General features: G+C 40.2%; 1 protein-coding gene across 4 annotated transcripts in view; it reads right to left on the bottom strand.

The window, feature by feature from the left end:
• The window catches only part of FBXL20 (F-box and leucine rich repeat protein 20), a 140,956-nt gene that overhangs the window by 19,591 nt on the left and 108,123 nt on the right, over window positions 1–13,242 (bottom strand). For 2 of the 4 annotated variants that reach the window (XM_019026691.4, XM_055388263.2), the window contains exons 7-9: window positions 5,131–5,226; window positions 2,381–2,507; window positions 1,040–1,114 (exon numbers count right to left, since the gene is read on the bottom strand). In XM_019026691.4, the coding sequence (XP_018882236.1) occupies window positions 1,040–1,114; window positions 2,381–2,507; window positions 5,131–5,226 (298 nt within the window). The remainder of the gene's footprint in view (window positions 1–1,039; window positions 1,115–2,380; window positions 2,508–5,130; window positions 5,227–13,242) is intronic. The other 2 variants (XM_055388264.2, XM_055388265.2) reach the window with 1 other exon arrangement.

Here is a 13,242-nt window from a genome sequence, read left to right as displayed (position 1 = left end):
CCGAGATAGCGTCACTGCACTCTAGCCTGGGCGACACAGTGAGACTCTGTCTCAAAAAAAAAAAAAAAAAAAAAAAGTAGCTGGGTGTGGCGTGTAATCCCAGCTATGCAGGAGGCTGAGGCAGGAGAATCGCTTGAGCCTAGGAGGTGGAGGTTGGCTGCAGTGAGTGCAGATCTCACCACTGCCCTTGAGCCTGGGTGACAGAGTAAGACTTTGCCTCAAAATAAATAAATAAATAAATAACAAAATAAAGATGTACTGTTAACATTCTAGGTGCCTGAATAGTTTCAGCAAATTATCTGAGTAGAATTCAGGGGTTTTGGGGTAGACACAAAAAAGCTGATAGTTTGAACAAGACAAAACGCTAAATATAGATGCTACTTGAAAATAATTTGACAAGTATATATTGCTCATCATCTTATTTATTTTTTTTGAGACAAGGTCTCACTCTGTTGCCCGAGCTGGAGTGCTGTAGCATGATTTCAGCTCACTGCATCTCAACCTCCCAAGCTCAACTGATCTTCCCACCTCAGCCTCCCAAGTAGCTGGGACTACAGGCACACACCACCAAACCCAGCTAATTTTTGCACCTTTTGTAGAGACGGGGTTTTGTCATGTTGCCTAGGCTGGTCTCAAACTCCTGGACTCAAGCAGTCTGCCTGCTTCAGCCTCCCAAAGTGCTGGGATTACAGGCATGAGCCACCGTGCCCAGCTTCACTGCAATTTTAAATACTAAACTTGTGAATCATTTACATTTTAAAAGTAGACAGTTTTTTTAAGTATGTAAGAAAGGGGTGGAGCTACAGTTAGTTCATCTGGAATTCTGCATAAGCTAGCTACCTCCTATCTTATCTATGCCAAGGCCCCTAGGAATGAGTATTGTTAAGCATGTCAAAAGTCATCTGTGTGTTTACTTTGTCACTAGGGTTGTGGTAGAAAAACAATACTGGTCTTGATGACTGAAGCTCTTAAAATAGCTCTTAAAAATTTTAATGAAATGAATTACTAAAAGAGAAGAGTTGTGAGAAGGGATGTTTACCAAGCAAGTCTGCAAGTTCAAAGTCACCAGTTCAGGGCAGTGTGCACCTATGTACTTGAGAGCTTCATCTTCTAGCTAGAAAGATTAAAAAGTAAGAAAAAAATGATTATTGACATTGTCTCAAAGGAAAGAGATTTAAGAATGTACACATTCATTCATACATTCTAATACAGCCAACCAAGTTTCGAAGGAACAATGAATCAGAAAATACACTATGATCACATAACAGTATAATTCTTATTATGATTCTCACTATTTTTAAAATCAGCTTTGACCACATTCAAATTCACATAATCATCAAATCAAGAACAAAGATGAAGTAAACACTGCCTAGTTTTTATGGGTTTTACTTCTGATAAATTAAATATACCTGACAGCATTTTACTGAGGGCCCATGAAACTAAAATAATTTTCAAACTTCTACACACCCCTTATAAAGTTTTTTATAAACAAACTTTGAGGAAATACAGCCAAGAAAGGAATCCAGTGTTCATCTCCCACTGGAAGATAGGTGCCATGCTTACAGTGCTGAGAACAGATGGTAAGTAACTGATTATAATGATACATTCCAATCAGTATTTTTCAGGATTCCTTAAATAACCAGAAGCTCAAGCTGTTGTTTTAAGGCAGTCATACATCTGAAATTCTCTTTCAAACAATGGAACCCCTCTCATCATGATAAAAGAATCAGGGCACTTTTAATGGAATCCAAGTTATGGTTTTAGTAACCATTAATAAAATAAAGTAGAGCCTAGCCTTAGTTTGTCAGCCACAATTTAAATCCACTCATTTCTTTCCAGAGGCTAACTAATCAATTCTTTTTTTCACTATAAAACACCGAGATAGTAAAATTTTTAATGACAAAATATGTTGGATTTGTAATGTGACTGGCAGGAAATAAGCATCAATACTATAAAATGCAGGTTGCTGTACACTTGGCATATTTAAGAAACACTGGTGGTTAAAAAACAAGTGGAAATTGCTAAGACTGCCTTCTTTGCCTATCCAGTTCAAAGTATCAGGCAGTGACAACAAGCCAAGTTTTCTTTTCAGCACAAATTAAACTGCATGGAACTCTTCTTGACCATGGTGTATCTTTAATATAATCTTATCTTTACACCTTGTCTCCCTCCTCCTCAAGTTTATTTTTGGTCAGATGTTAATTCTTCTCATTCTTTTATCCTAAGGAAAACACTTTAATTTTTGGTAAGCATTTGTCTTTTGTCAATAATACACACAACTAACCTTTCCTTCCAGACAAACATCTTGGGGCTGTCTATAAAGAGCTCATGATTCATTCACGATTCTTCCGAATTTCACAAGCCCTACATGGAGTATTACCTGCGTGCAGCCTTTTAAGAATAAGGCCTTGAGACCCCCACAGCCCCTCACTAGTGCTTGAATGCCATCCTTGGTTACTTGGTCACACCAGGAAATGTTCAACTGCTCCAACAGTGGACATCCCTCACTTAGGATAAAACAAAATAAGAGAAACATATCACTAAATCCAATTCCAAAAACACCAATGTCTCAATTTATTGGCTATTTAGTAAAGGAATGGAAACATTCCCATTTTTTCCCACAAGAAAAAACATATTTACCTAATGTATATTTAGATTTATCAATGTGGTATTCACATGGGACTATACCATTAGCAGGAACATCTAAAATCCACCTTAACCAACAAACACAAAGCATTATAATGCTTTTCAGATTTATATTCCTTTTGTACTTATCACATATCTCAAAGCTCTCTAGACAAAAAATGGAAATTAAGTGATTTATTCTAGTTTACAGAGTAATTAATAAAGAGCTCCGATTCAAAACCAGATTCTCCATCGAGCAATGCTATTACCGGTTGAGTATCCCTTATCTTAAATGCTTGGTACCAGCAGTGTTTCAGATTTCAGATTTTGCAATACTTGCATTATACTTACATAGCTGAGTATCCCATATCTGAAAATCTGAAGTGCCCCAGTGAGCAGTTCCTTTGAGTGTCACATTGATACTCAAAAAGTTTGGGATTTTGAAGCATTTCAGATTTTCTTTTCTTTTTTTTTTTTTGAGACAGGGTCTCGTTCTGTCACCCAGGCTGGAGTGCAGTGGCGCCATCAGGGCTCACTACAGCTGTGACCTCCATGGCTCAACTGATCCTCCCGCCTCAGTCCCTCAAGTAGCACCCAGCTGCATTTTGGATTTTTGAAACGGGGATATTCAACTCACGGTACCAAAGTAGTAATGAAGCCTTTTAAACTTTTATTTTAAAAAATTACAAAGGCCTTGTGTATTTCCTTATCTGAGATGTTTCTAGAGTACCGCTTTTGTAGGCTGAATTTAGGATATCTTATGTCCGATCTCTGCCTTCAAAATACTAGTTTCATTGTTGATTCCATCTACTCTTAATAGTTTAGCTTCATATTTGTATTATGGATGAATTCCAAGTTTTCTATAATATTCTTCAGAAAAACACTCCATAAATTGTTTGAAATATTCCTGCCTGCAGAAAAGATCCAGAAGATAAAGCCATGATATCCCGGTTCAAGTTCATTCTCCAATATTAATAGTTTAACTTCAGGCAAATGACTTTAGGAAGCCTGTCTGAACCTCTCTTAATCTAAGATTAGCCCCATAGCTCTCTGTTTTCCCAAAACTGATGTACTCATTCCTACCATAGCATTTATTCCACAATAACAGTTGACTGTGAGCAACTTAAGGGCAGCAATATCTTACTCAGTTACATCTCATGGTTGCATCACAGTACGTGGCAGTCAACAGCTTTCTAGATTTTCTTAGCTGTAAAATGCCCATCTACTCTACTTCACAAAGCTTTTAAATAAATAAGATCATTTATGTGAAAATATTTTATAAATGATAAAAGTTGTTATATTATCAAGTTTATTAGCCTACACAGCAAACTGTCTTAGGTACATGTGTTCAATATTCACAAAGAAGGTCTAAAAGGAGCCACATTTTAGATTATTTATACTCTACTTAACTAAATTTGTATTTCTTTTTTCTTGAGATGAGGTCTCGTTCTGTTGCCCAGCCTGGAGTGCAGTGGCATGATTACAGCTCACTGCAGCCTCAACCTGCTGGGCTCAAGTGATCCTCCTGCTTCAGTCCCCTAAGCAGCTGGGACTACAGGGGTATGCCACCACGCCTGGCAAATTTTCTTATTTTTTTAGTAGAGACAGGGTTTTCCTATGTTGTGCAGGCTGGTCTAGAACTCCTGAGCTCAAGCGATCCTCTTACCTCGGCCTCCCAAAGTGCTGGGATTACAGGTGTGAGCCATCACGCCTGGCCTCAGGGACCCTTTTTAAAGCACTTTATATTCATTAGGTTGAGCCACATGTAGCTGTCATTCTTATAACATGAAAACTGTCAAATACCAGCAAAACTTTATATGGTGTTGCCTAATACCTTGTTAAACCTTAATAAAATGTTATGAGGTGATAAGAAAAAGCTCAGAAAGGTTATGTTTGCTTAAAGTACCTGGTTAATAATCTGGCTCCAGATACCTGTTTTAAGCACTAAGCTATAACACGTGCCCTTTCTTTTTTTTGTTTTTTTTGAGACAGAGTCTCACTCTGTCAGCACACTGGAGTGCAATGGTGTGCTCTTGGCTTACTGCAACCTCTGCCTCCCGAGTAGCTGGGACTACAGGCGCACGCCACCATGCCCAACTAATTTTTATATTTTTAGTAGAGACGGGGTTTCACCATGTTGGCCAGGATGGTCTTAACCTCTTGACCTCGTGATCTGCCTGCCTCGGCCGCCCAAAATGCTGGGTTTACAGGCGTGAGTCTTCATGCCTGGCCTTATTTTCTTTTTGAAAATAAGACTTCATAAAAATCTAATTGTTTATGTATAAACTGTACTACCCTGTTCAGAAATCCTAGTTACCTCTAGTCATTTCACTTTAGTATGTCCCATAATTGTAATTTGGGCAGGTGGTAAAACAAATTATCTATTCTGAACTATAGAATATGTCCATAAAACAGAGTTGCCTTCAATTCCAACTTTATATCAATTATTTTTTAAAAATATGTATTTTTTTTGATTACTTGACATGCTTATTATAAGAAATTTACCTCAGAGCTTTTAGAGACATGTTTGTTATTGATGTACAGGAAGCCAAGTCAAGGTGCCTGAGTTTGGAACAGAACTTGCTAAGGCTAGTACATGTACTGAAAAATGGAAAAAGGAGAAAATAATGAATAAACAAGACAAGTACACATCCTTGGTATATCAGACACTGTTCTTATTAAACACATGTGTATATATAAGAACTGTAGAATTTTCATACCCCTAAAAAAACAGTTATATATCCTAGGACCCTTCACACTGAGGAAGAGACAGATACCATTCACAAAGAAAAAAGGCTGTGCTGCATATGAGAATTTGCACGAGGGAAAGATGGTGTTTGATTCACATTTTAAAATGTTAACAGCAATTGACAACATGATACTTAATGTGAATTCGAAGAGATCTATATGCATTTTGCAAATCCAGAAACACCAGAAGCTAATGGCTATCTACCAGACGTAGTCAAACATGAAGAAGAAACGCTCTGCATGTTTTTTCACTTAAATCCCTACTCAAGATAACCTTTTGCATAACACTGATGTAGGAACTGGATTTTTGCAAGGTATACAAAGGATGGACTGGTCTGGTATTGGGCTGAAAAAAGTAAGTTATGTATTAAAGACTTTTTTCTGCTGGTCAAGTTCTCATTTTAATATTTAACAGATCATGGAAAACTTCAAATATAAACAAGAGTAAATAATACAGAGAACCCACATGTACCATCAGTAAACTTCAACATTTATCAATACTGTTTTTCTTTTTGAGACAGTCTTGCTCTGTTGCCCAGGCTGGAGAGCAGTGTTGCAATCTAGGCCCACTGCAACCTCCATTTCCGGGTTCAAGCAATTCTCATGCCTCAGCCTCCTAAGTAGCTGGGACCACAGACATACACCACCACACCTAGCTCATTTTTCATATTGTTTGTAGAGACGGGGTTTTGCCATGTTAGCCAGGCTGGTCTCCAACTCCGGGCCTCAAGTGATCCGCCTGCCTCAGCCTCCCAAACTGCTGGGATTACAAGTGTGAGCCACTGTGCCTGGCCCAACATTTATCAATATTCTACTATTAAATATTTTTATTTCTTGGGAGGCTGAGGTGGGTGGATTACCTGAGGTCAGGAGTTCTAGACCAGCCTGACCAACATTGTGAAATCCCGTCTCTACTAAAAATACAAAATTAGCTGAGCGTGGTGGCACATGCCTGTAATCCCAGCTACTTGGAAGGCTGAGGCAGAAGAATGGCTTGAGCCCAGGAGGCAGAGGTTGCAGTGAGCCAAGATTGCACCATTGCACTCCAGCCTGGGCAACAAGAGTGAAACTCTGTCTCAAAAAAAAAAAAATTTTTTTATGCCATCTCTTCTTCCCCCCTTTTTTATTCCAGGATTTTAAAGCCAATTCCACACATATCATTTTACCTGTAAATATTTCAGTATCTATTTCTTTCTTTTTTTTTTTGAGACAGAGTCTTGTTCTTGTCGCTCAGGCTGGTGTGCAATGGCACGATCTTGGCTCACTGCAACCTCCGCCTCCTGGGTTCAAGCAATTCTCTTGCCTCAGCCACCCAAGTAGCTGGGATTACAGGCGCCTGCCACCATGCCCAGCTAATTTTTGTATTTTTAGTAGAGACGGGTTTTCGCCATGTTGGCCAGGCTGGTCTTGAACTCCTGACCTTGTGATCTGCCCGCCTCGGCCTCCCAAAGTGCTGGAATTACAGGCATGAGCCACCGCGCCCGGCCTTGGTATCTATTTCTAATAGGTAAATACTTTAATTAGTTAATATCATCTGATACTGAAATGTGCTAACTTTTCTCCAATTATATCATAAATGTTTTTGACAAATTGATTTGTTCAAATTAGGATCCAAACAAGAGTCACACATTCTCTTTGGCTGATATGTCTCCTAGGTCTTTGTGTGGGCCAATGTTTTCATTTCTTTTTTCTTTTTTTGTTACAGACAGGGTCTCACTCTGTCACCCTGGCTGGAATGCAGTGGCACTATCATAACTCAATGTAACCTCCAACTCCTGGGCTCAAGCGATCTCCCACTTCAGCCTCCTGAGTAGCGAGGACTACAGACACGTGCCATCACACCTAATTAAAAAAATTTTTTTTTGTAGAGACAGGGTCTAACTATGATGCCCAAGCTAGTCTCGAACTTTTGGCCTCAAGTGATCCTCTTACCTTGGCCTTCCAGAGTGCTGGGATTACAAGCATCAGATCCACCACACCCGGCTTGTTTTCATTTCTTTTGGGTAGAGTCCTAGGAATGAAATTGCTAGATCCTATGGCAAGGTTATGTTTGACTTTGAAGAAAACTGCCAAACTGTTTCCCAAATTGGCCGTACCGTTTTACATTCCCGCCAGAAATTCATGAGGGACCCAGTTTTTCCAAATCCTTGTCAACACTTGGCATTGTCTCTCTTTTTGAATACAGCTATCTTAGTGTGTATGGTGTGGAATTGCATTGTGGTTTTACAATTCTGTAATGAAAACTTTTTTTTTTTTTTTTTTTGAGATGGACTCTCTCTGTCACCTGGGCTGGAGTGCAGTGGCATGATCTCAGCTCACTGCAACCTCTGCCTCCCAGGTTCAAGTGATTCTTCTGCCTCAGCCTCCAGTAGCTGGGACTACAGGTGCACACCAACACACCCAGCTAATTTTTTTTGTAGTTTTAGTAGAGACGGGGTTTCACCAAGTTAGTCAGGCTGGTCTCAAACTCCTGACCTCAAACGATCCGCCCACCTTGGCCTCCCAAAGTGCTGGGATTGCACACATGGTGAGCCACCGCACCTGGTGTAAATACCTTTTCTTATGCTTATTTGCCATTCCTATGTCTTCGGTGAAATGTCTATCCAAGACTTCAGCCCATTTTTTTTCGTTTAATTGTCTTCTCATTATTAATTCTAAGAGCTTTCTATATACTCTTGAGAGAAGCACTGTTATTAGATATATGACCTGCAAATACTTTCTCCCAGTCTGTGTCCTGTCTTTTCATTTTCTTTCTTTTCTATCTTTTAAATTAGAGTTGGAGTCTTGCCAGAAACACCAGTCAGGCTAGATTTGCTCTTCTGGGCTTAAGTGATCCTCCTGCCTCAGCCTCCCAAGTAGTTGAGACTACAGGTATAGGTCATGGTCCCTGGCCTTTTCCGATTATTATTTTTTTAATTTTTTCCCCTTCAGACAATCAGGTGAAGTGACCTTTTTTATTTTTATTTTTTTAAGTTAATGGTATCTTTAGAAGCATAATTTTTTTTTCCTAAGACACAGTCTTGCTTTGTCACCCAGGCTGGAGTGCAGTGGCACGATCTCGGATCACTGCAACCTCTGCCTCCCAGGTTCAAGCAATTCTCCTGCCTCAGCCTCCAGAGTAGCTGGGAGGCACGTGCCGCCACACTCGGCTAATTTTTTGTATTTTTAGTAGAGACAGGGTTTCACTGTGTTAGTCAGGATGGTTTCAAACTCTTGACCTCGTGATCTGCCCACCTCGGCCTCCCAAAGTGCTGGGATTACAGGCGTGAGCCACCGTACCTGGCAGAAGCATAAAGGTTTTTAGTTTTAATGAGGTACAATTTATCATTTTTTTCTTTATAGCTTGTCTATGTGTGGGCTCCTTTCTAGGCACTTTATTTTAATCCACTGACTGATATGTTTATGCTTATACCACCAGCACATTGTCCTGATGACCGTTCCTGTAATAATAACCCTTCAAATCAGGTAGTATAAGTCCCCAAACTTCACTGTCCATCAAAATTGATTTCGTTATTCTAGAACCTCTGCATTTGCACATGAATTTAGAATCAGCCTTTCAATTTCAACAAAAAAACCTATTGGGATTTTTTATTGGAACTGCACTGAATCTGTAGAACAATTTAAGGAAAACAAGTATCTTAACAATATTGAGTTTTTAGGCCAGTCTCAGTGGCTCAGGCCTGTAATCCCAACACTCTGGGAGGCTGAGGCAGGCAGGCTGCTTGAGCCCAGAGTTTGAGACCACCTTGGGCAACATGGTGAAATTATCTCTCTACCCAAAACAGAAAAATTAGCTGGGCATGGTGGCACACACCTGTAGTCCCAGCTACTTGGGAGGCTGAGGTGGGAGCCCAGGAGATGGAGGGTGCAGTGAGCTGTGGTTGTGCCACCACTGCATTCCAGCCTGGACGACAGAGAAAGACCCTATCTCAAGAAACAAACAAAAAAAAAAACCCAAACTAAAACAATACTGAGTTTCTAAATCTATATGTATGAGGCCAGGAGTGGTGACTCATGCCTGTAATCCCAGCACTTTGGGAGGCTGAGGCAGGCAGATCAGTTGAGGCCAGTAGTTCAAGACCAGCCTGGCCAAAATGGTGAAACCCCGCCTCTACTAAAAATACAAACAAAAATTAGCCGGGTGTGGTGGCAAGTGCCTGTAATCGCAGCTACTTAGGAAGCTGAGGCACGAGAATTACTTGAACTTGGGAGGCAGAGGTTGCAGTTAGCTGAGACTGTGCCACTGCACTCCAGCCTGGGCAATAGTGCGAGACTCAGTCTCAAAAAAAAAAAAAAAAAAAATTCTATATGTTTATTTCTCTATCATTTATTTAAGTCTTTTTAAAATTTTATTTTCTCTAATTTTTGTTAGTGATCATTTTATAATTTTCAGTGTATATGATGACTTACACATTATTTTTAAGTTTATCCTTATATTTTTTATATTTTTGGGTATTACTATAAATGATGTATCTTAAACTTCATTTTCCAATTGCTGATTGCTAGTATATAGAAATAGAATTGAGTTTTTGCAAAGTAGCCATGTATCTCATTACTTTGCTAGAACTCAGTGGATCTAGTAGCTTTGATAGATTCCATGGACTTTCCTATGAATCCAATTATACCATTATGTGAATGCCTTTTATAATCCTTCCTCTACTGCATTAGGCACAACATCCAGTACATGTTGAACAGCTGTGGTAAGACCTGATATCCTTGCCTTGTTCCTGATGTTAGGGAATCTTTCATCTCAGGAAGTCTTTCATCATCAAATATGATGTTGTAAGAGATTTTTCACATATATACTTGATCAGGTTGAAGAAGTTACGTTATCTTATTTGTCCACAAACTTTTTTTTGAGACAGGGCTTCAGTCTTTCACCCAGGCTGAAGTGCAGTGGCATGATCAGAGTTCACTATACCCTCGACCTCCTGGACCCAAGCGATCCTCCCACCTCAGCCTCCGAGTAGATAGGAACACAGGTGTGCGCCACCGTGCCCAACTAACCTTTTATTTTTTGTAAAGATGGGGTCCCACTACGTTGCCCAAGCTGGTCTCAAACTCCTGGGTGCAAGCAACCCTCCTGCTTTAGCTTCCCAAAGTGTTGGGATTACAGGCATGAGCCAATGCACTCAGCCTGTGCATGTTCTTTCTTGACTAATCAAGACAGAGGTTAATCAAGCTTATTCATTTTATTTTGAACAATCAACTTTTACTTCATAAGTCTTCTCCATTCTGTACTTTTTTTTTTTTTAAGACAGAGTCTCGCTCTGTCGCCCATGCTGGAGTGCAGTGGCGCGATCTCAGCTCACTGCAAGCTCCGCCTCCCGGGTTCATGCCATTCTCCTGCCTCAGCCTCCAGAGTAGCTGGGACTACAGGAGCCTGCCACCACGCCCGGCTAATTTTTTGTATTTTTAGTAGAGACGGGGTTTCACCATGTTAGCCAGGATGGTCTCCATCTCCTGACCTCGTGATCACCTGCCTCAGCCTCCCAAAATGCTGGGATTACAGGCACTAGCCACCGCGCCCGGCCACCTATTTTTTATTTCATGGATTTCCAGTATTATTTCCTTCCTTCCTTTGGATTTAATTTACTTTTTTCTATTTTTTTCTTCCTTTTTGGTAGGTAGGGAGGGAGGGAGGAGAGAGGAGAGACTCTTTTCTAGCTCTCTAAGCAGATTAGATTCTTGATTTTAAAACTTTTCTTTTTTTTTTTTTTTTTGAGATGGAGTCTCATTCTGTCACCCAGGGTGGAGTACAGTGGCACAATCTCAGCTCACTGCAACCTCTGCCTCCTGGGTTCAAGCGATTCTCCTGCCTCAGTCTCCCAAGTATCTGGGACCACAGACATGCATCACCATGCCAGGCTAATTTTTCGTATTTTTAGTAGAGACGGGGTTTTGTCATGTTGGCCAGGCTGTTCTTGAACTCCTGATCTCAAGTGATCCACCTGCGTCAGCCTCCCAAAGTACTGGGATTACAGGTGTGAGGCACTGTGCCCGGCCAAACTTTTCTTTTCTAATATTAGCATTTGATGCTATACATTTTGCTCTAAGCAATACCTTAGGCGCATTCCACAAATTTAGAAAGTTATATTCTCATTATCACTCAATGAAGCATATTTTCTAAATTTCTTCGTAAGCAATTCTTTGAACTACGGGTTATTCCGAAGTATGTCATTTAATTTTCTAATCTTCCAGGTATCTGTTATTAATTTCTACTTTAAATTTTTTGAGGTCACAGAACATACCCAATATGATTTTAATCCTTCCAAATGTATTAAAATTTGTTTTATGGCTCATTATTTGGTTTGTCCTATTGAATATTCCAAATGTACTTGAAGAGAATGTTTATTCTGATGCTTTTTGGTGTAGCAATCTATAAATGTCAATTATATCAAGTTCATTGATAGTGTTGCTGAAGTCCTTAATAGCTTTACTGCTTTTTGGCATACTTGTTTTATAAGCCAGGGGTACTATTTAATACCTTTTTTTCATCTAATTTTTTTCCTTAAATTTACTCCATCTGATATTACTGTCCACTCCAACTTTCCCAACTAGTATTTATAATAGTATGTATTTTCCCATTCTTTTAGTTTCATTTTTTTAAATTTTTGCACATATTTGTAATTGTTATTTAAAATTTCTTATGTACTTATTTACTTACTTTTTGAAATGTGGTCTTGATAGGTTGCCCAGGCTTGAGTGCAGTGGCTATTAACAGGCATGATCACAGTGCACTGCAGTCTCTAACTCCTGGTCTCAAGTGATCCTTCTGCCTCAGCCTACCAAGTAGCTGGGATTACAGGAGCATACCACCACACCTGGCTTGTAACTGCTATTTTTAAACTCCTTATTGTTCAGTTCTATTTCAGTCACTTCTGGGTCTATTTCTTTTCTTTTCTTTTTTTTGAGAGAGTTTTTCGCTTGTTGCCCAGGCTGGAGTACAATGACACGATCTTGGCTCACTGTAACCTCTGCCTCTTCCAGGTCTATATTTCTATTGACTGGCTTTTCTTTTGGTTTTGGGTCACATTTTCCCACTGCTTTGCATATGTCTTACAATTTTTTTTTTTTTTTGAGACTGAGTCTTGCTCTGTAGCCCAGGCTGGAGTGCAATGGCGCGATCTCAGCTCACTGTGCAACCTCCGCCTCCCAGGTTCAAGCAATTCTCCTGCCTCAGCCTCCTGAGTAGCTGCGATTACAGGCACCCGCCATCATGCCCGGCTAATTTTTGTATTTTTAGTAGAGACGGGGTTTCACCATGCTGGCCAGGCTGGTCTCAAACTCCTGACCTCAGGTGATCCGCCCACCTTGGCCTCCCAAAGTGCTGGGATTACAGGCATGAGCCACTGCACCTGGCCAGCATGTCTTACAATTTTTGATTGAGTGACAGATATTCTGTATGCCACATTGCTGGGTTTCTGGATTTTGATGTCTTCTTTTAAAGAGTGCTGAGCTGTGTTTTGGCAGGCAGTTAAGTTTGTTTTGGATCACTTTTTTTTTTTTTGAGATGGAGTCTCGCTCTGTCGCCCAGGCTGGAGTGCAGTGGCATGATCTCGGCTCACTGCAACCTCCGCATCCTGGGTTTGAGCAATTCTTCTGCCTCAGCCTTCCAAGTAGCTGAGATTACAGACACATGCTACCACGGCCTGGCTAATTTTTGTATTTTAAGTAGAGATGGGGTTTCACCATGTTGGCCAGGCTGGTCTTGAACTCCTGACTTCAGGTGATCTGCCCACCTCAGCCTCCCAAAGTGCTGAAATTGCAGGCGTGAGCCACCATGCCCGGCCTGATTCTTAAAATAAAATAAATAAATAAATAAAATATTTAATAGAGCAGGTCTATTTTAGAGCCCTACCACCAAGG

The sequence above is a fragment of the Gorilla gorilla genome, chromosome 4 (assembly GCF_029281585.2).
Source record: "Gorilla gorilla gorilla isolate KB3781 chromosome 4, NHGRI_mGorGor1-v2.1_pri, whole genome shotgun sequence".
NCBI classification, from domain to species: Eukaryota; Metazoa; Chordata; class Mammalia; order Primates; family Hominidae; genus Gorilla; species Gorilla gorilla.
The sequence above is the reverse complement of the archived record's forward strand: the minus strand, read 5'-3'. Positions and strand labels throughout refer to the sequence as shown.